The sequence below is a fragment of the Micropterus salmoides genome, unplaced genomic scaffold, assembly GCF_014851395.1.
Source record: "Micropterus salmoides isolate LMB-PRFRI ecotype aquatic unplaced genomic scaffold, ASM1485139v1 Ms_hic_scaffold_15, whole genome shotgun sequence".
Taxonomy (NCBI): Eukaryota; Metazoa; Chordata; class Actinopteri; order Centrarchiformes; family Centrarchidae; genus Micropterus; species Micropterus salmoides.
In genome coordinates, this window is record NW_024040596.1 from 25,948,891 (window position 1) to 25,964,167 (window position 15,277).

A 15,277-nucleotide genomic window follows, 5' to 3' on the forward strand; every position below is an offset into this window, starting at 1 on the left:
CAGGAAGTCTCTGTCATGGAACACACTGCGTGCCAGGAAGCGCGCTGAAGCCAAGGACGTCTCCTCAGTGGGGGTCAGAGGTCAGGAGAATGGCCTCCTCCGTAAGCCCAAAGAAACCATGCCCCCTCCTCCACTCGCCTCCCCCGCCACCAGGGCGAAGGGCAAAGTGAGTAAAGCAGGCTGACGCGCACGCTGGTGAGGTCATGTGTGTGCCGAAACCCCCTCACCTGCCCGCCACCCCACTTAACCCGTGTGTGTGTGTGTGCGCCAACCTACAAACACACACTGTAGTTGCTGTGTCTCTCTTGCCTCCAGCAGTGGTTCTCAACCTGACAACAAGACATGAATTTCGACTTTTATTGACAAGTTCAGTACATTTTGTATTTATGGATCACGTGACGGGCAAAAGCACTGACTCCTAACCAAACCATGACAGGCATAAAAAAACACTTAAATTAATAACCTTTTGTATCCCTTATAGGCAATATATATTTTATGTCTACTGTAGCTTAAATTCCTGATCAGACCAAAAAGTAGTGCAGCACAATGCATTTCGTGGAAGTTTGCTAACAGACTCGTTGCGGGGCATGACATTTCAAAATGTAATGATATTGAAAGGTTGAGAACCACTAAAGAAGAACACGAGCAAGTTTTACTTTAATCTTGTTTTGTTTTACCCTAAACCCTCAAATGCACGGATTGGAAAATAAAGTCTGATTTCTTTTTGTGTTGTGGTTTATTTCTCCCTCCTTCTGCATGGGTAGTGTTAGAATCCAGTGACTTACTGATTTAAGTTTTACTCTTTTTACTCTGCTGTGTTAACCAGTGTTTTCTGTAGTGGTCTAACATCATGAAGCTCACCCAAAAAAAAAAAAAGTGTGGATAGATCTGATGTTGAGTCTGCATGAGGTACATCTGACATTTGCTGTTCAAAGTTCAAACACTCCACAAAAGCAGACCAAACTTTACGTTCTTCCTCTGCATTTTGAGGATGTCTACTACTACGGGTGTTGGTTATTAACTGAACAAGGTTTAATTCTGAAGTTCATCATGTAAAGAACTACCAGTATCTACATAACATATTAGCTTTCTGTACCACTTTTTATTTCCCCCTCTTATGGATGTGTGAAATACATAAATTACATCTGCTATGCAGCCTGAATGGATTTCTACATGAATACATTTAGCTGATGCTTTTATCCAAAGCAACTTACAATTGCTATTTATATCAGAGGTCGCATGCCTCTGGAGCAACTAGGGGCTAAGTGTCTTGCTCAGGGAAACATTGGTGCATCACATTGGGGAGTTGAACCCGGGTCTCCCACATCAAAGCCATGCACCTTATCCACAGTAACGGTTACGTTTACGGCATTGTTAAACTTATAATATGAAGCTTAGAGTCAACGCTGGATTTAATCTTTGTTCTCTTTTTTTTTTGTATGAACAAAAAAATTAATTAACTGAGAACATCGATCTGCCCTCTGCTCATTGCAAGAGAAACTTAGCAAAATATCCTAGATGGTATGTAGGGTCTTTGAAATCACCACCGATGTTTTGAAGCTAATAATTTTGGTTTACCTCTTGTTGCCGTCTTTGTAATTTAATGGGTCCTTAATAATCATCTTCAAAAACTAATTATGGTGGAGCTGAAGTGGAATGAACACGCAACAGTATACCCGATTTATTTATTATTTTTGTCAGGTAGTTTGATTTATTGATTGCTGTTGGGATGTAAAGAGAACTTCAACAAAAATTGCCTACCCCAGCCTTAAAGGCCAAATTCCTTTGAAACCGCTTCATTTACTGTGTTTTTCTAGATCAGAGTTTGAGAATTTTCTGGAAGTCGGCCTCTAGTTTAGTATCCATAAGAGGAATTGCAGTTTACAGCACTTCAGCATTGACTTCATGCTTGCTAATTGATACTTGTTCCTTGGTAAAGTGTGGTGTAGGCCATTCTTCCTGAGAAGGAAAGGAAAATGGAGAGGGTAAGGAAGCGATGATGTAAGGCTAAGCATCTAAAAACAACATGGCTGTCTCGTGAAAAGTTCCAAACCAAAGGCTGTCAGGTGAGTATCAGCCAAACAAACAGGGTTCTGTGCAGAACAGAGATGCTTCTTCAGAATCTAGAATTACCTTCCATGACATTTGGAAACGCTCTTCAGCAGGTGAAATTAAAGGAGGGTTTTTCTTGTTTCTCTTCAGCCACAGAGTAACAAACATACATACTCCTAATATTGTCATCACACTCAGTTACTTTTGACACTTCTCTAATTTCCTGTTTCTCTTATCTTTCTTTGCCACAATTTTTCTTCATATCTGAATTTCTCCCTTCTTCCTTTCCTTTGGTTTTTCCCTGCCCTTTTCTCCTCCTCTGCCTCACTCCATTTTCCTTGTTCTTTCCCTTGAAATCCCACGTCTTACTCTCTTCTCTCCTGTTCTACTTTCTTCTTGTCTTCCTCCTCCACCAGGAGGTTCACACTTCAGATGAGTCAGACTGTGATGACGATCTTGATCCAAAGACGGGCATGGAGGTATGGGCACGCACAATTTGTTGACAAGACTTGCAATGTATCAACATTACAATAACAGATTATTTTGTTTTTTAAAGTGGCTCATGACAAGTTATTTTAAAGTCATTTTGAGGACAGAAAACAAGAAGTGGTGCATGTGTGCTAACAAAATCTCACCTAAATTTAAACTTTGACGTTGACTGTTTTCCAGCTTCTCAACCCAAACTTCATCCAAGAAGGTAAGAGACACATGAAGTCATTTGAGTTAAAACATTTGTTTTAGCTTCAGCTAAAGCAGTTTGTGTTTGTTTCTTGGTTTTGTACATGTACATGAACCCAAAAGTAATGTTGAGGCACACCAGGTTGTTCCCAATGTTTAACTTTCTGTACCCATAATCTCCATTTTGGGGTAACTTCAGCATGCCACAAAACTTAAATTAGGTTGGCACCTGCTTGAAGAATACATAGTTTGTCCACTAAACGGGAACTCTGCAACCCTGTTGGCAACTACAGGTGTTTGGAACGGCACAAATCCCCCACATAGTAATGGTAATGGTAACAATAACAATTTATACACAGTACAAGTTTTTGTCTACATTTAACCCATCCTAATTAGGATCAGTGCCTGGGGAGAAGTTGGTTCAGGGCCTTTCTCAGCGGCACCTTCGGCAGTGGTCCATGCTGTACTCAAACTGGTAACCCTCAGCCCCACGGAGTGAGCTAATGCTTGTGATGTTTTCTGCGTGCAGTGGCTCCAGAGTTCCTCGTCCCTCTGTCAGACGTGGTGTGTGCGTTCGGGGAGACTGTAGTCCTCTGCTGTAAAGTCTGTGGACGACCCAAACCCTCCGTCACCCTGAAGGGCCCTGACCAGAACCCAGTGACCAGCAACAGCCGCTTCACCATAGACATCAGGTAAAACAAAGTGCATGTGTGCATATGTGTGTGTAGTTTTATACTGGCTATAGTCACTCTGACTTACATTTTATCATTTCCCTTTTCTTTCTCTCCCCTCCTCTTTCCTTTCCTCCTTCATCTCTAATCCTATTCCTCCGCCCTCACTTTCTTCTTGCCCATCCCTTTTCTCTTTTCCTTCCTCTTCCTCCTCCTCCTCCTTCTCCTCTCCAGGGATACAGGTGACATCTTGTTGAAGATCTGTAATCTGATGCCTCAGGATACCGGGATCTATACCTGTGTTGCTGTTAACGACCACGGCTCGGCCTCCTCTTCCGCCTCCATTAAAGTGCAAGGTGACGTACCTGGAAGTAGCATTTCTCTATAATTATAAAGAAATTATCCTGACGAGCACTAAAGAGTTAAATAGTTGTAATGGTACACGGAGATATAAGATTCTGAAATGCCATTGCTTGTGACAACAGTTTGAATCAACATTCGGTCTAAACAGAGCAGATACTGTGGTTTGCTGACTATGTGTATGTTTTTTTCTGTCTCCTTCAGGTATCCCAGCAGCCCCTGGGAGACCGGTGGCCCAGGAGGCCAGTAGCACGTCGGTGATGATCCACTGGCCGCCTCCGGCTTCATCCGCTCACTGTGCTGTCAGCAGCTACACTGTGGAGTACAGGCAGGAAGGTGTGTGTGTGGGACCGTACATTAGCAATAGAATTAGATGTTTCATGCTTGTGAAACATTCAAAGTGACTAAACCTTTCCTTCTTTTTTACCCTCAGACTCATTGCTATGGCAGCAGGTGGCCAGCAGCAGAGAGGAGTGTGTTCAGATTGATACTCTGATCCCCGGAGGTCACTATCAGTTCAGAGTGCGAGCCTCCAACCGCTGGGGCATCGGCCCGCCGTCCGAGCCCTCAAATATGATCACACTGCCCAGCAGCAGTAAGTCTGCACACACACAAACACACATTTTCCATGGAAATATCTTCAAAAGACAAACATTTTGGAAATGTGTTTTTTGTGTGAGTGTGAGTGAGATAAGAAGATACAGATTAGTCTCATGGCTGTGCAGTAAGGACAAGATCAGCTTAGCTTAGCATAAAGGCCATAAAATGGAAAACAGCCATTCTGGGTCTGCCTAAAGTGAAAAAATACATTAACCAACACATCTAATGCTGACTTATTTTCAAGATTTATCTTGTTGGTTTGATTTTAGGGAGTGTTTACAGTTTTACAGAGCCAGACTTTAAAAACCATGACACAGGTGAGGCAGCTCCTGACTGTAATTGTTTTGGTATTTTTATTAAAATATTTTGTACTGTGCAAATAGCACTTAACCACTTATACGGTGCATGTTGCCATATTTACTTGGCAATGACTCCCAGTCTGTTTTCCGCCACTATAGTCGCTTTTAACTCCCTTATTACTTAAGAGTAACAGCTCCAGATCCTTGTCTGTTCATGCAAAAACAAGCTCTGATGTGGTTCTTCGTCTGTAGTAATAGTTTTTCTATCGCCAAACAGCAGAGGAGACAGTATTCCTACTGTTTAAACCGGCGTCGCACATGCCCAGTATATGTGAAAGGCCACTTGACATGCGTTTTCAGTAGTTTTAATATAGACAGAGATAAATTATAAAACTCAGCTAAAACGCTGGTGTGGACGGTGATTGTTTTCGTTTTAAAACTTTGTTTTTAAACATAAACATAGTAGCGTGGATGCAGCCTTAGTCTTTATGCTTATCCTGAATCCAGCTTATGCATAGATGTGAGATTGTTATCCATGTTCTCATGTCACTTCAATATGAAAGAGCTCTTTCATAAAATGTCAAAAGTAAAGATTTATTTAGAATGCATTTTTTTTTACCATAAACAGAAACACTATTAATAGATGCATTAAAACAGCATGTGATAAAGCTATGTCCATAGTTTGCTAGACAAAAGTAAAAGTCTGTTGCAATTTTCAGTACACCACAGCAGGAAAGTGTGGGACAGAACAAATTACATACATGTGTTTACAGAGGGTGGAGCAAGAATATAAGCTCATGTAATTAATTCTCTAATCTTCTGCTGTTTCTCTGTCCAGACTCTGGCTATGATGGAACAGGGATCCAGTGGAAAGAAAACTTTGAGTCAACCTTCTCTGAGATCTGTGAGATTGGAAGGTGAACTGTCACAAATCACTGACTTTCAAAATAGTCTTTCACAACCTAAACCTGATTTGCAGCCCAGATGTTGATAGTTGATGTTTTAACTGCACCTCTCTTGTCTTTGCTGCTCCCTCTTTTCACCAGGGGACGATTTTCAGTGGTGAGAAAATGTCTCAACAAGTCAACAAAGAAAGAGGTAGGGCATCCCTGCTTGACTTATCATATTTACTGAAGTGATGCTGTTAAGTGTGCATTGCTTTTCACTGTTCAGGCTGCAGGCATGTGTTTTGAGTCTATTTCTGTCTCCTTCATTCATATTCAAGATTGCAATTAAGTTTTAGTTTTTAAGTTTACATTTTTTTATGCATTTCAGGATAGTGAAGTTTGTGTTTCAGGCTGAAGTGATGAATTTATTTCTGTCAAACAGCAGCATATCTGTATTTTTCACTTTAACATTTACCTTTCAGTTTATTGCCTTGTCTTTCAGCGTGTTGTTACATGTCACTTTGTTTCTGTTCAGGTTGCGGTTAAGTTTGTGAGTAAGAAGATGCAGAAGAAGGAGCAGGTGGCTCATGAGGCGGACGTCCTCCTACATGTTCAGAATCCCCAGCTGGTGGTGCTGTTGGACACGTACGAGTCTCCCACTTCTCTGATGCTGATCCTAGAGCTGTAAGTCTTCCAGTGGTGGAAGGAGTATTCAGATTTTTTACTCAAGTAAAAGTAGTAATACCACAGTGTGAAAATAATGTAAAAAAGAACTGAAATTATTTAATTACTTAAAATTAAAAGTACAAAGGTATTAGCTTAAAAATATACTTGTAATATTCTAAAAACTAAACATGGAGAATGGCCCATTTCAGAATCATAACTGTCTTATAATTAGTGACACATTAATTTACACATCACGTTAATGTTGCTGCTGGTGGAGCTAATTTTAACTACTTTATATCCTGCTGCTAGTTTCACCTATAGTAATAATAGTATCATAATTTGTTTATTATTATATTTATTCATATTTTGTAATAATAATTTCCTAGTAACTAAAGCTTTTATCACCAGCTAGGAAGATGACACTATCAAATTTTTATCTAAATGGTACTTAATAACGTGTGTGTGTGCGTGTGTGTGTGTGTGTGTCAGGCTGGAGGATGGTCGTTTGCTTGACTATCTCGTCGCACACGATGAGCTGATGGAGGAGAAAGTGGCATTCTTCATCAGAGAAACACTTGAGGCACTGCAGCACCTTCATACCTGCAGAGTTGCACACCTGGATCTGAAGGTGAGAACCCACGTGTGTGTGCTGCTACATAAATAAATGAATGACTTGACAAATCCATGGACTGAGCTTAATTTTTATTCCTAATTAAGTTCATGTGTGCCTTTGGAAATGTATCCTGTTATCTGTTGTGGCTATGCGTTTTATAAATGAATAACTTAATAATACATTTTTGACATTCTGGAAGTGTCATTTCCAACTTTTCATCTTATCTTCAGTCTGTTTCTGAATTCTATTTTGCTCCCGCAGCCTGAGAACATCATGGTCGACCTCCACACTCCTACCCCGTGCATTAAGCTCATCGACCTCGGCGATGCCGTCCAGCTCTCTGCCCACCGCCGGTACGTCCACCTCTTGCTTGGAAACCCAGAGTTTGCTGCGCCCGAGCTCATCCGCGGGACGCCGGTCTCTGTTGCGACAGACGTGTGGAGCGTCGGCGTGCTGGCTTACGTGATGCTCAGTGGCGTTTCCCCGTTTCTGGATGAATCACCGGAGGAAACCTGCGTCAACATCTGCCGTCTAGACTTCTGCTTCCCGGATGAATACTTCCGCGATGTGAGCCAGGCGGCGAGGGATTTTGTGTCCTCAGTGCTGCAGCAGGATCCCAGGAAGAGGCCAAGCGCTACTTTCTGTCTGCAGCACCCGTGGGTGGGTCGCGGGGGTGCACACGGTGGGGAGTACTCCAAGACGCCATTGGAAACAACTCGGTTGGCCACATTCATTGATAGAAGAAGACAGCTGCATGATGTTCGGCCCATCACCAATATCAAAGGGCTGGTGAGCAGCAGCATGGGCAACACGCTGTGACGGAGAGGAGCTCTGGGTGTTTGAACGCTCTAACAATCCATCTGTCATGGCCAGGGCACCCACAACAACATTAAAATATGTAATAAAAGCATTTCATTATGTTTAGTATTTATAACGTGTGAGTGAGAAAGGGATTTGGTGCCTGAATCCTTCGTGTAGAGTAAGATTTAATCTTTCTGGGACCACTAGGCCAAACTTTTAAACTGAAAAAATAATTGAAATTTATGGCTGTACCATACTGAATTGCTGACTAACACTTCACCTGATCTTTGTTCACCTAGTATAAACCATTACATGAGAGGCGGGACCTATAAACTGCCTAGACACCCCTTAATAACCCAAAGAAATTAGCTCAAAGTTGAGAAAATGAGCATTTAGAAAACACACTGTGAGCAGACATAATGGCAACATATTAATTTATATTTGTATTATTTATTTTTCCAGGGGCAGATGATATATTGGAGTTATTGCTCTTTAATGTCTTAAGGAGCCGTGTTGTGCTAATCTTATCTTGGATCTGCAGAAGGCTGTTTCATGTTCACCTGTGGACAAAGTGCTGTTACTCAGGAACACGAGCAGTACTGAGTCCTGCAGGTATTGGCCTCACTAGCCAACTGGCCAGCAGAATCCTACTCACTGAGAAGCATTTTACCACCCATGCTCAGCTTACAGGCTATAGCTAACATAACTGAACATACTGAAAGGTTTTGTGAGTTTCTGACCACCAGAGGACAAGTTTTGCGAGACAGTGACATCTTGACAGTGACAGTGTCTGATATCATCAGGTTGGTCAGTAGCAAAAATGGTTGTGCACAGTGACTAAACTGCTAATGATGTATTTGAAGTCCTCTAGTCTAATTTGGATTAGTATCATGAGGAACCCTCACGGAGGATTAAAGAGTCTGCAGCTTCAACGAGAATCTGACAGTTAGAGGAGTTAGAAAGCGTTCACCTTCTTTATGTTGGTTTAGTTGCTGTTCTTATCCTGGGGTACTTGGTGAGCTGAGCCAAGGTCATTGTCTTGCTCAAGAACGCTTTGACAGGATTACTCAAATTTTGGGAATTGATCCCAGGACTGTCACTGCACATTACTTGAAGCCTGCATCACACAGTAGCTTCAGTGACAGAGAAGACTAACATCATTAGGAATGGTAATTTTGAGGAACGGTGTGATGGAGGGTTTCAGCAGAGACATCAAGAATGTTGTGGAAAACGCCACCAATCAAATTAGGATTTAACAAGCAGACTTTTCACTCGATATCACGGATGTTCTGGTAATTGTGGTGTTGAATGTGTTTTGATTTGTTGATGTGGGACAGGCAAATTAGTCCAAATCCCCACTAATTGAAAACATTGTAAATTCTTTTTGCGCTCAGTTTGATCATGCTTTGGAAAACACATGTGAAGTGATCAATTCAAGAATGTGTCTCCTACATAGCAGCAAACACGAAATCTGGACTTAAAAAGCATATTTAACGCTTTTCATCCATTTGGTATGAAGCATAACAGACCACAAATGCCACCACAGAGGATTTATGCATCGTTTCATGTTTTCCAACAGTTAACTATATATCACTATATCAACTATATCATAACTGCAATTTAAACCACCAACCTGGAAAGTTATTTTTGGACTCTGAACCTTGCTGTCATATACCTTTAATTTATTGAATGTTTATTTATTCAAAGACTGGGGTTGACAGTGAAATCATATTTGGAATGGTGACCTGGACCAGTCTGGTCTGCGCTAAGTGGCGTTGACATGAGATGACTTAGTCAAACCAAGCTGAAGTCACTGAGCAGCTACCGGACTGTGCAGCAGCTGAGTTTATGTTGTGAATAGTGTTGTGGTGAACTGCTGGAGGAGTTTACATTTAGTCACTGACTTATACTGAACTGTGCTGGACTGTCATGAACTACAATGAACTGGGTTAAAATGGGCAGTTTGAGCCGACAGCATCACTACATAGAAGGTGGGGAAAAAACATTGGATAAACTAATCAGAGGACGACAGGACTTTGCACAGGAACACAGAAAAGGCACCATGGAGACTTAAATCCTTTCTATAGGACACCTATAATTTGTTCGTATCACTGTTTACAAAAAAAAATTCCAAATAATGCTTAAGTAGTTTACAAGAAAGTAGAATTATCAGGGAAAACCTGCATGTAAATTCACCAGGGATGGTTTAGAAATCAGGTTAGTAATCTGTCTGTTTCTATAAAAAAAATCCTGTGACAGGTGTTAAGGTGGGAAATTAACTACACCTTGAAACGTTTTTGTTTGTATTGTGGCAAGTAACCCACCATAGTGTCCCATTCTTTGGCTTGTAAAATAGTTTGTACAGCTGCTGAATTGATCTTGGATTTAGGCAGAAGAGTTAATTTACTGTCCTGCTTCTATTGATGAATGTAATTTCTTGTAGAATGTGTTTTTTTTAGCTTTCACATGCATTGCCATGTTCCCCTATTTGGCATTTTGCGTACAACAAAAATAAGCATTTATTTTCATGCAACCGGGGATGCAGAATGGTGCAAGCAAGAAACCCACTGTTTTATCTCCTTTTATGTCTAGTACAACAACATCCATGGGAACCTGCAAGTGTAATAGTTTGTGTTTATCGGTGCAGCTGTAATAACATCTGTTCAGGTACTAGTGGAACAGCAGAGTGTTTTGCTGTTTCATGTCAGTTTCATCATCACACAGGGGGAAATGCAACCAAGCGACCCCTCCAGGTAGCAGTTGTAGGTAGGAAACACAAGATTTCTCTATACTGAGGGGTCTGAGAGTCAGTTATCTCATCAACATGGCAGCAAACTCTGTAAACATTACACAGCGATACTTTTAACATGTTTCAAACATCCAATACAAAGAACAGCTTTGTGTTAAATGGTTAAAAATAAATATGAAAAGTACTTTCAGTGAACTGCTAACTGTATGTATCTACTAATTAGCTGATGATGTTAAAATTAATTATTATTATTAACATTATTACTGAAACAATCCACTATGTATATATATATATATATATATATATATATATAGATGGATTAATTGAAAATCTGTATTAGTTGCAGCACAGCAGAGTGTATTTTTTTATGGAGTGTTCAATATTAATAATAAGTTAAGTCAAACAAGTAGTCATATAAATAAATACAAACAAATTATGTAATTTGGCTCTGTCCAAAGTCTTAGGTCTTTGTGGCATTATGAAATATGCTCTGTTACTGTGAAAAGGAGCAGGGTGAAATAACCCTTTACAATACAGTAGTGAGCTGAGTTTTAAAACCTTATTGCAGTATTTTACAACTTGATTTAATTTCTTTATTTACAATTTCATGTCTGTATTTAGTAGGGGTGGGAATCTATTGGCACCTCACGGTTGGATTCGACTACGATTCAGAGGGCTGCAGTATAGGATCTGTGGATTCTTTAATTTGCACATTAAAATCCAAAAGAAACATCTCCTAATTAGCTTAGTTTGCATCCCTAATTTACTTCATTAACCTCAACTCCATGGTCCCTCATTTCTTTAACCTGTTGTCAAACTCTGAAAACTGAAATATAATTAGCAGGATGTACAGTATGTGTACACGACAGAGTTCTACATCAGTTTAGTCTAAGCTTGTACCTGATGTTCTCAACCCTTAACAAGTAGGTAAGTTAGTAATGACATACAGCTGAGCTAATTAATATTACTTTGTTACTAATTTAGCTAATATTACATAACAGCCAAAGAACTTGCTGTACAGGGGAGATGTTAGCGCTAACCACCTTCACATTTCCAGCAGTTGGGGAAACTACAGACTTTTAACGGACACAGTGACCTACACTGCACCTTTATTACCAGACAAAAACTTCCTGCTAATATTTTCCTCTGCTAACTGTTCAGCGTCATGTTCTCACACATCACACACAGGATACACAGAGAGCTGCCAAGCGTTGAGCGTCACCAAGCTCGCACAGTGTGCAAGTTAAAATCCTCACTTGCATATTGATATTACTGATTGTGTAATATTTAAGTAGGGTGTTTATTCATTCTGCAGTGGTGTGCCAAATACAGGGGGAACACTGGTCTCTCTGTTATGTGCACGCCACAAATGGTACGGTTGCTGCACCTCTGCGAATTCCGCCTTTTGTGTTCTGTCAACATTACGTTATCAATTAACATTTAAATAACTGATTATTTTGACATTTGTTAATCAAGTCAGAATCTTCCATGTCCGCATCGCAATGCATCTAAGAATGGATTTTTTATCCCACCCCTAGTATTTACAAGGTTACAGGTTATTCATATGATGCACATTCTGTCTTATTTATTCAATTAATATTGAACACTTTGGTCTTCCATACTTTGCAACCGCACCCACAATTTAGCTGGGAGATTCAGAATTGCATCTCTTGAATGGACTACAGCCTAGGCGACAAAAGAGCAGTTACTATGGCAACCATGCTGGTGTAGAACAGTGGAACAAGCATGGCTGCCGCAGAAAAACTACAATCTGCCTCCAGTTTATGCTAATGCTAGCAAACAAAGGTGCTTTTACTGTACACTAAAACAACACATCCTTACAGTGTTTATCAGCTGTTGCTAACAATCGAAACCTGAATGCCTAAAGCACGAAATGTATATTGTTTTACTTAAAACAATAATGAAGATATAAATCAGATTGTTGGGCTCAAAAGCAAAAATTAATTTGCAGTTTGAGGTCCCTAAGCAGGTTACAGGTCTGTTTCTGCTGTTTCAACAAGCAGTGGATCAGTGGACATGGCACTAGTACCTAATCTTTTAAAGAGCCTGAGCCCCTTCATTTACTTTTTATTTACATTGCAACAGAGAAAAGGTAAATCTGTGCTCTGCATTATAGTATTTTAGCCTAGTACTCAGGGTCTTTGTGAGGTATAAGGTATAAACCAGCCTTCAAAACGCATATTCCAGCAATTCAGCAAAATATTTAAGCTTAAGTGAGGTCTGTATTTCTGTCTTGTTAAAATTGTTCATAGTTTCCTGTAAAGACAACCATTCATCTGCAACCTCTGGTGTGAGTTCCTTTTTCATGATCGAAATCTGTGACTGTCCAAATGTTTCCCAGTGTGCCCATCTGGAACTAAACTGACAATAGAAATATTAAAATCTGATAATGCAGTAGTAGTGTACAATATGTAATGTAATAGTTCTGTCTGAAGCTAGTATAGCTTCACCTTCTGGTTTGCTACAGCTGTTCTCTAACCCTGGGTTTGACCTGCGCAGCTGCAGAGGCTTTAACTCTGAAGGACAGAGCTGATCTGTTGGTGTCTTAACCGCATGAAATCTTATAGCGAGTGATGCTCCAATCAGTCGAGTACTGAATCACATCACCTGTTAGTGATGGAGAAACGTCCAGATTTACAACTGTAACCTACGCTTACCTTTTAGCTTCACTCTTGACTGTAAGGAAGAAATAAAATCAGTCATTTTGTGTTCAACTTAATTTCCAGGAAAGTCCTAGAGTAGAGTGGGGGTCAATTTATTTACTTTATATCAAGCGGGAAGCTTCCGGTCTGAGACATGAGTCCAATCCGGAAGTACCATAAACTTGCATTCTATCGATGTAAGAGTCGCAGGGGGCGACTCTTCTGGTTGCAAAACAGAAGTCCGGCTCCATTAGAAATAATGGGAAAATTACCCTAATTCTCAGCTGATTTATTACCTCAGTAAACACTTTCCTGATGAGTTTATGGTCTCAATCGCTAGTTTCTTGTTCCTTCAATAGAACATGATGTTCATTTAGTAAATTATGGTCCCATTTAGAGGAAAATAGACCATAAAGCAGAGAATGCTTCAGGGCGGGATTTTCTGTAATTGACAAGTCGTTATCAGGCTAGAGTGACTCATATCCACAGCACTGTGTAAATTTAACCAGCGCCATTGAAAAAGATTATTAGGACTTGGCTCTGGTGAGTGCATTTAGTTTTAAGCCTGGTGTTCACTAGACAAAATTGTCAGCCCTGTTAAAATGACAGATAAGGTGAATTACAGATGCATCTAACTAAGCAAGCTAGCTAGTGCCACACACAGCCGTTAGCTCCACTGTCTCGTCCAATATAAATAAATATAAATATGGTCACTTCCAGGCATTTCCTGGTTGCAAAAAATCAACATGTCGGCGCCCTATCGGTAGAAGTATAAAGGAGCAGAAAATGGAAATACTCAAGTAAAGTAACTTTGCACCTCAGATCTTCTTCCCCCAAAGAGTTCAAGTTAAGTCCGACTGTCCCGGTATCAATTCTGTCCCAATCCCACAATGCATCTGTCATGGCTTGGTGAGCCACGTAGCACCATGGTGGCTCCACCCTGTTGAATGCTAGTCTGTGCTGTATCCTGCTGGTGTTCATGCTGTATAGGCTGCCTCTTCTTACTCCATCCTGCTGGTTTGTTACTCTTTACTAATAAAGAACCTGCTTGTTCGTAGTTTTTCGTCTTTCCGGCTCATTCCCTTAATCCACTGTGTGAATGCTTGTGTGTGTGTGTAGGGGGGGGGTTCCCATAACATTTTAGACTCAGGTTTAATGTAATGTATTATTAAAATGGATGAAAGTACATATTAACATCTTACTGGTTGAAATTATTTTTGTCATTGATTCAACAACTTTCAAATAATCCATGGAAATCACCACAGACTAGGGATTCTTCTGTCTAATCCTATTAGCCAATTTACTGAGTTCAGTAAGATTATGGGAAAGCTAAATACATTCACATGTCCGGAACATTTTTAAACTGGAATTAAAATTTTTTGTGTTTGCTTAACTAAAAATGAAGGGGAAGTTCACTTCAGTCTGTTTTTTAGAAAATGCTCCACTAATTAGTCAAAACATTCTGCCTGCAGTTTTAAAAGCAGCAAAATAAGTAAGACAAGATAGAGAAAATAAATCGAAAACATGTGAGCGAGAAAGCCAGTTTTAACTTATTCTAAAATAAGTTAATTAAGCTATGCAATAAGTTTGTCAAAGCCTTTTACCGTGTAACCATAAAATAGGATCAGAAATGCAGTATTTCACATTTTAATGTTACATTCAAGCTTTAGTTTTTCATGAGTTTACAACAGTTGTCTCACCAACACTTACTTTATTTTAGTTTTATTTTGTTTTTGTAATGACCCTGTCACACAGCATCTCTCTCTCTCTCTCTCTCTCACACACACACACACACACACACACACACACACACACACACACACACACACACAAACCACACACTGCCCTATGTTAAAGCAAAATGCTGACCACAGCTACTTTAAACTCAAAGCTCAAAACACAACAGAAAACGTGTGTGTATGTGTGTGTGGTCACTCTGACTGCTTTTACAAACCATCACAGCAGGTGAAGCTCTCAGGCACTAATACAGCTTCAGTTGATGAAATATTTCCCGGTAATCCTGTAACTAAAGTGTGTGTGTGTGGCGTGTTGTTGCTGTGCTGCTGAGGAAGTTTTTCACCACAATAAACTGGAGGTGACTCGGATGGCAGACGACACTGTAAAGAGTGGAAGAGGAGGAAAAGGAGGAGTCATAAATGTTGAGGTAAGTTGACTCATGGGATTTCCTAAAAATTCTTCTATACATTTATGCTGTAGACACACAACAGACACTTAGAC

The 15,277-nt window shown here is 40.2% G+C and overlaps 1 protein-coding gene across 5 annotated transcripts in view; it reads left to right on the top strand.

Moving 5' to 3' along the window:
* kalrna (kalirin RhoGEF kinase a) overlaps positions 1–12,784 on the top strand; it is a 155,225-nt gene extending 142,441 nt beyond the window's left edge. For all 5 annotated transcript variants that reach the window (XM_038721295.1, XM_038721296.1, XM_038721297.1 and 2 more), the window contains 12 exons: positions 4–166; positions 2,469–2,531; positions 2,722–2,749; positions 3,260–3,422; positions 3,636–3,757; positions 3,966–4,097; positions 4,195–4,356; positions 5,499–5,577; positions 5,707–5,758; positions 6,083–6,231; positions 6,703–6,841; positions 7,088–12,784. In XM_038721295.1, the coding sequence (XP_038577223.1) occupies positions 4–166; positions 2,469–2,531; positions 2,722–2,749; positions 3,260–3,422; positions 3,636–3,757; positions 3,966–4,097; positions 4,195–4,356; positions 5,499–5,577; positions 5,707–5,758; positions 6,083–6,231; positions 6,703–6,841; positions 7,088–7,645 (1,810 nt within the window). In that variant the 3' untranslated portion in view covers positions 7,646–12,784. The remainder of the gene's footprint in view (positions 1–3; positions 167–2,468; positions 2,532–2,721; positions 2,750–3,259; positions 3,423–3,635; positions 3,758–3,965; positions 4,098–4,194; positions 4,357–5,498; positions 5,578–5,706; positions 5,759–6,082; positions 6,232–6,702; positions 6,842–7,087) is intronic.
* The last annotated feature ends 2,493 nt before the right edge of the window (positions 12,785–15,277 follow it).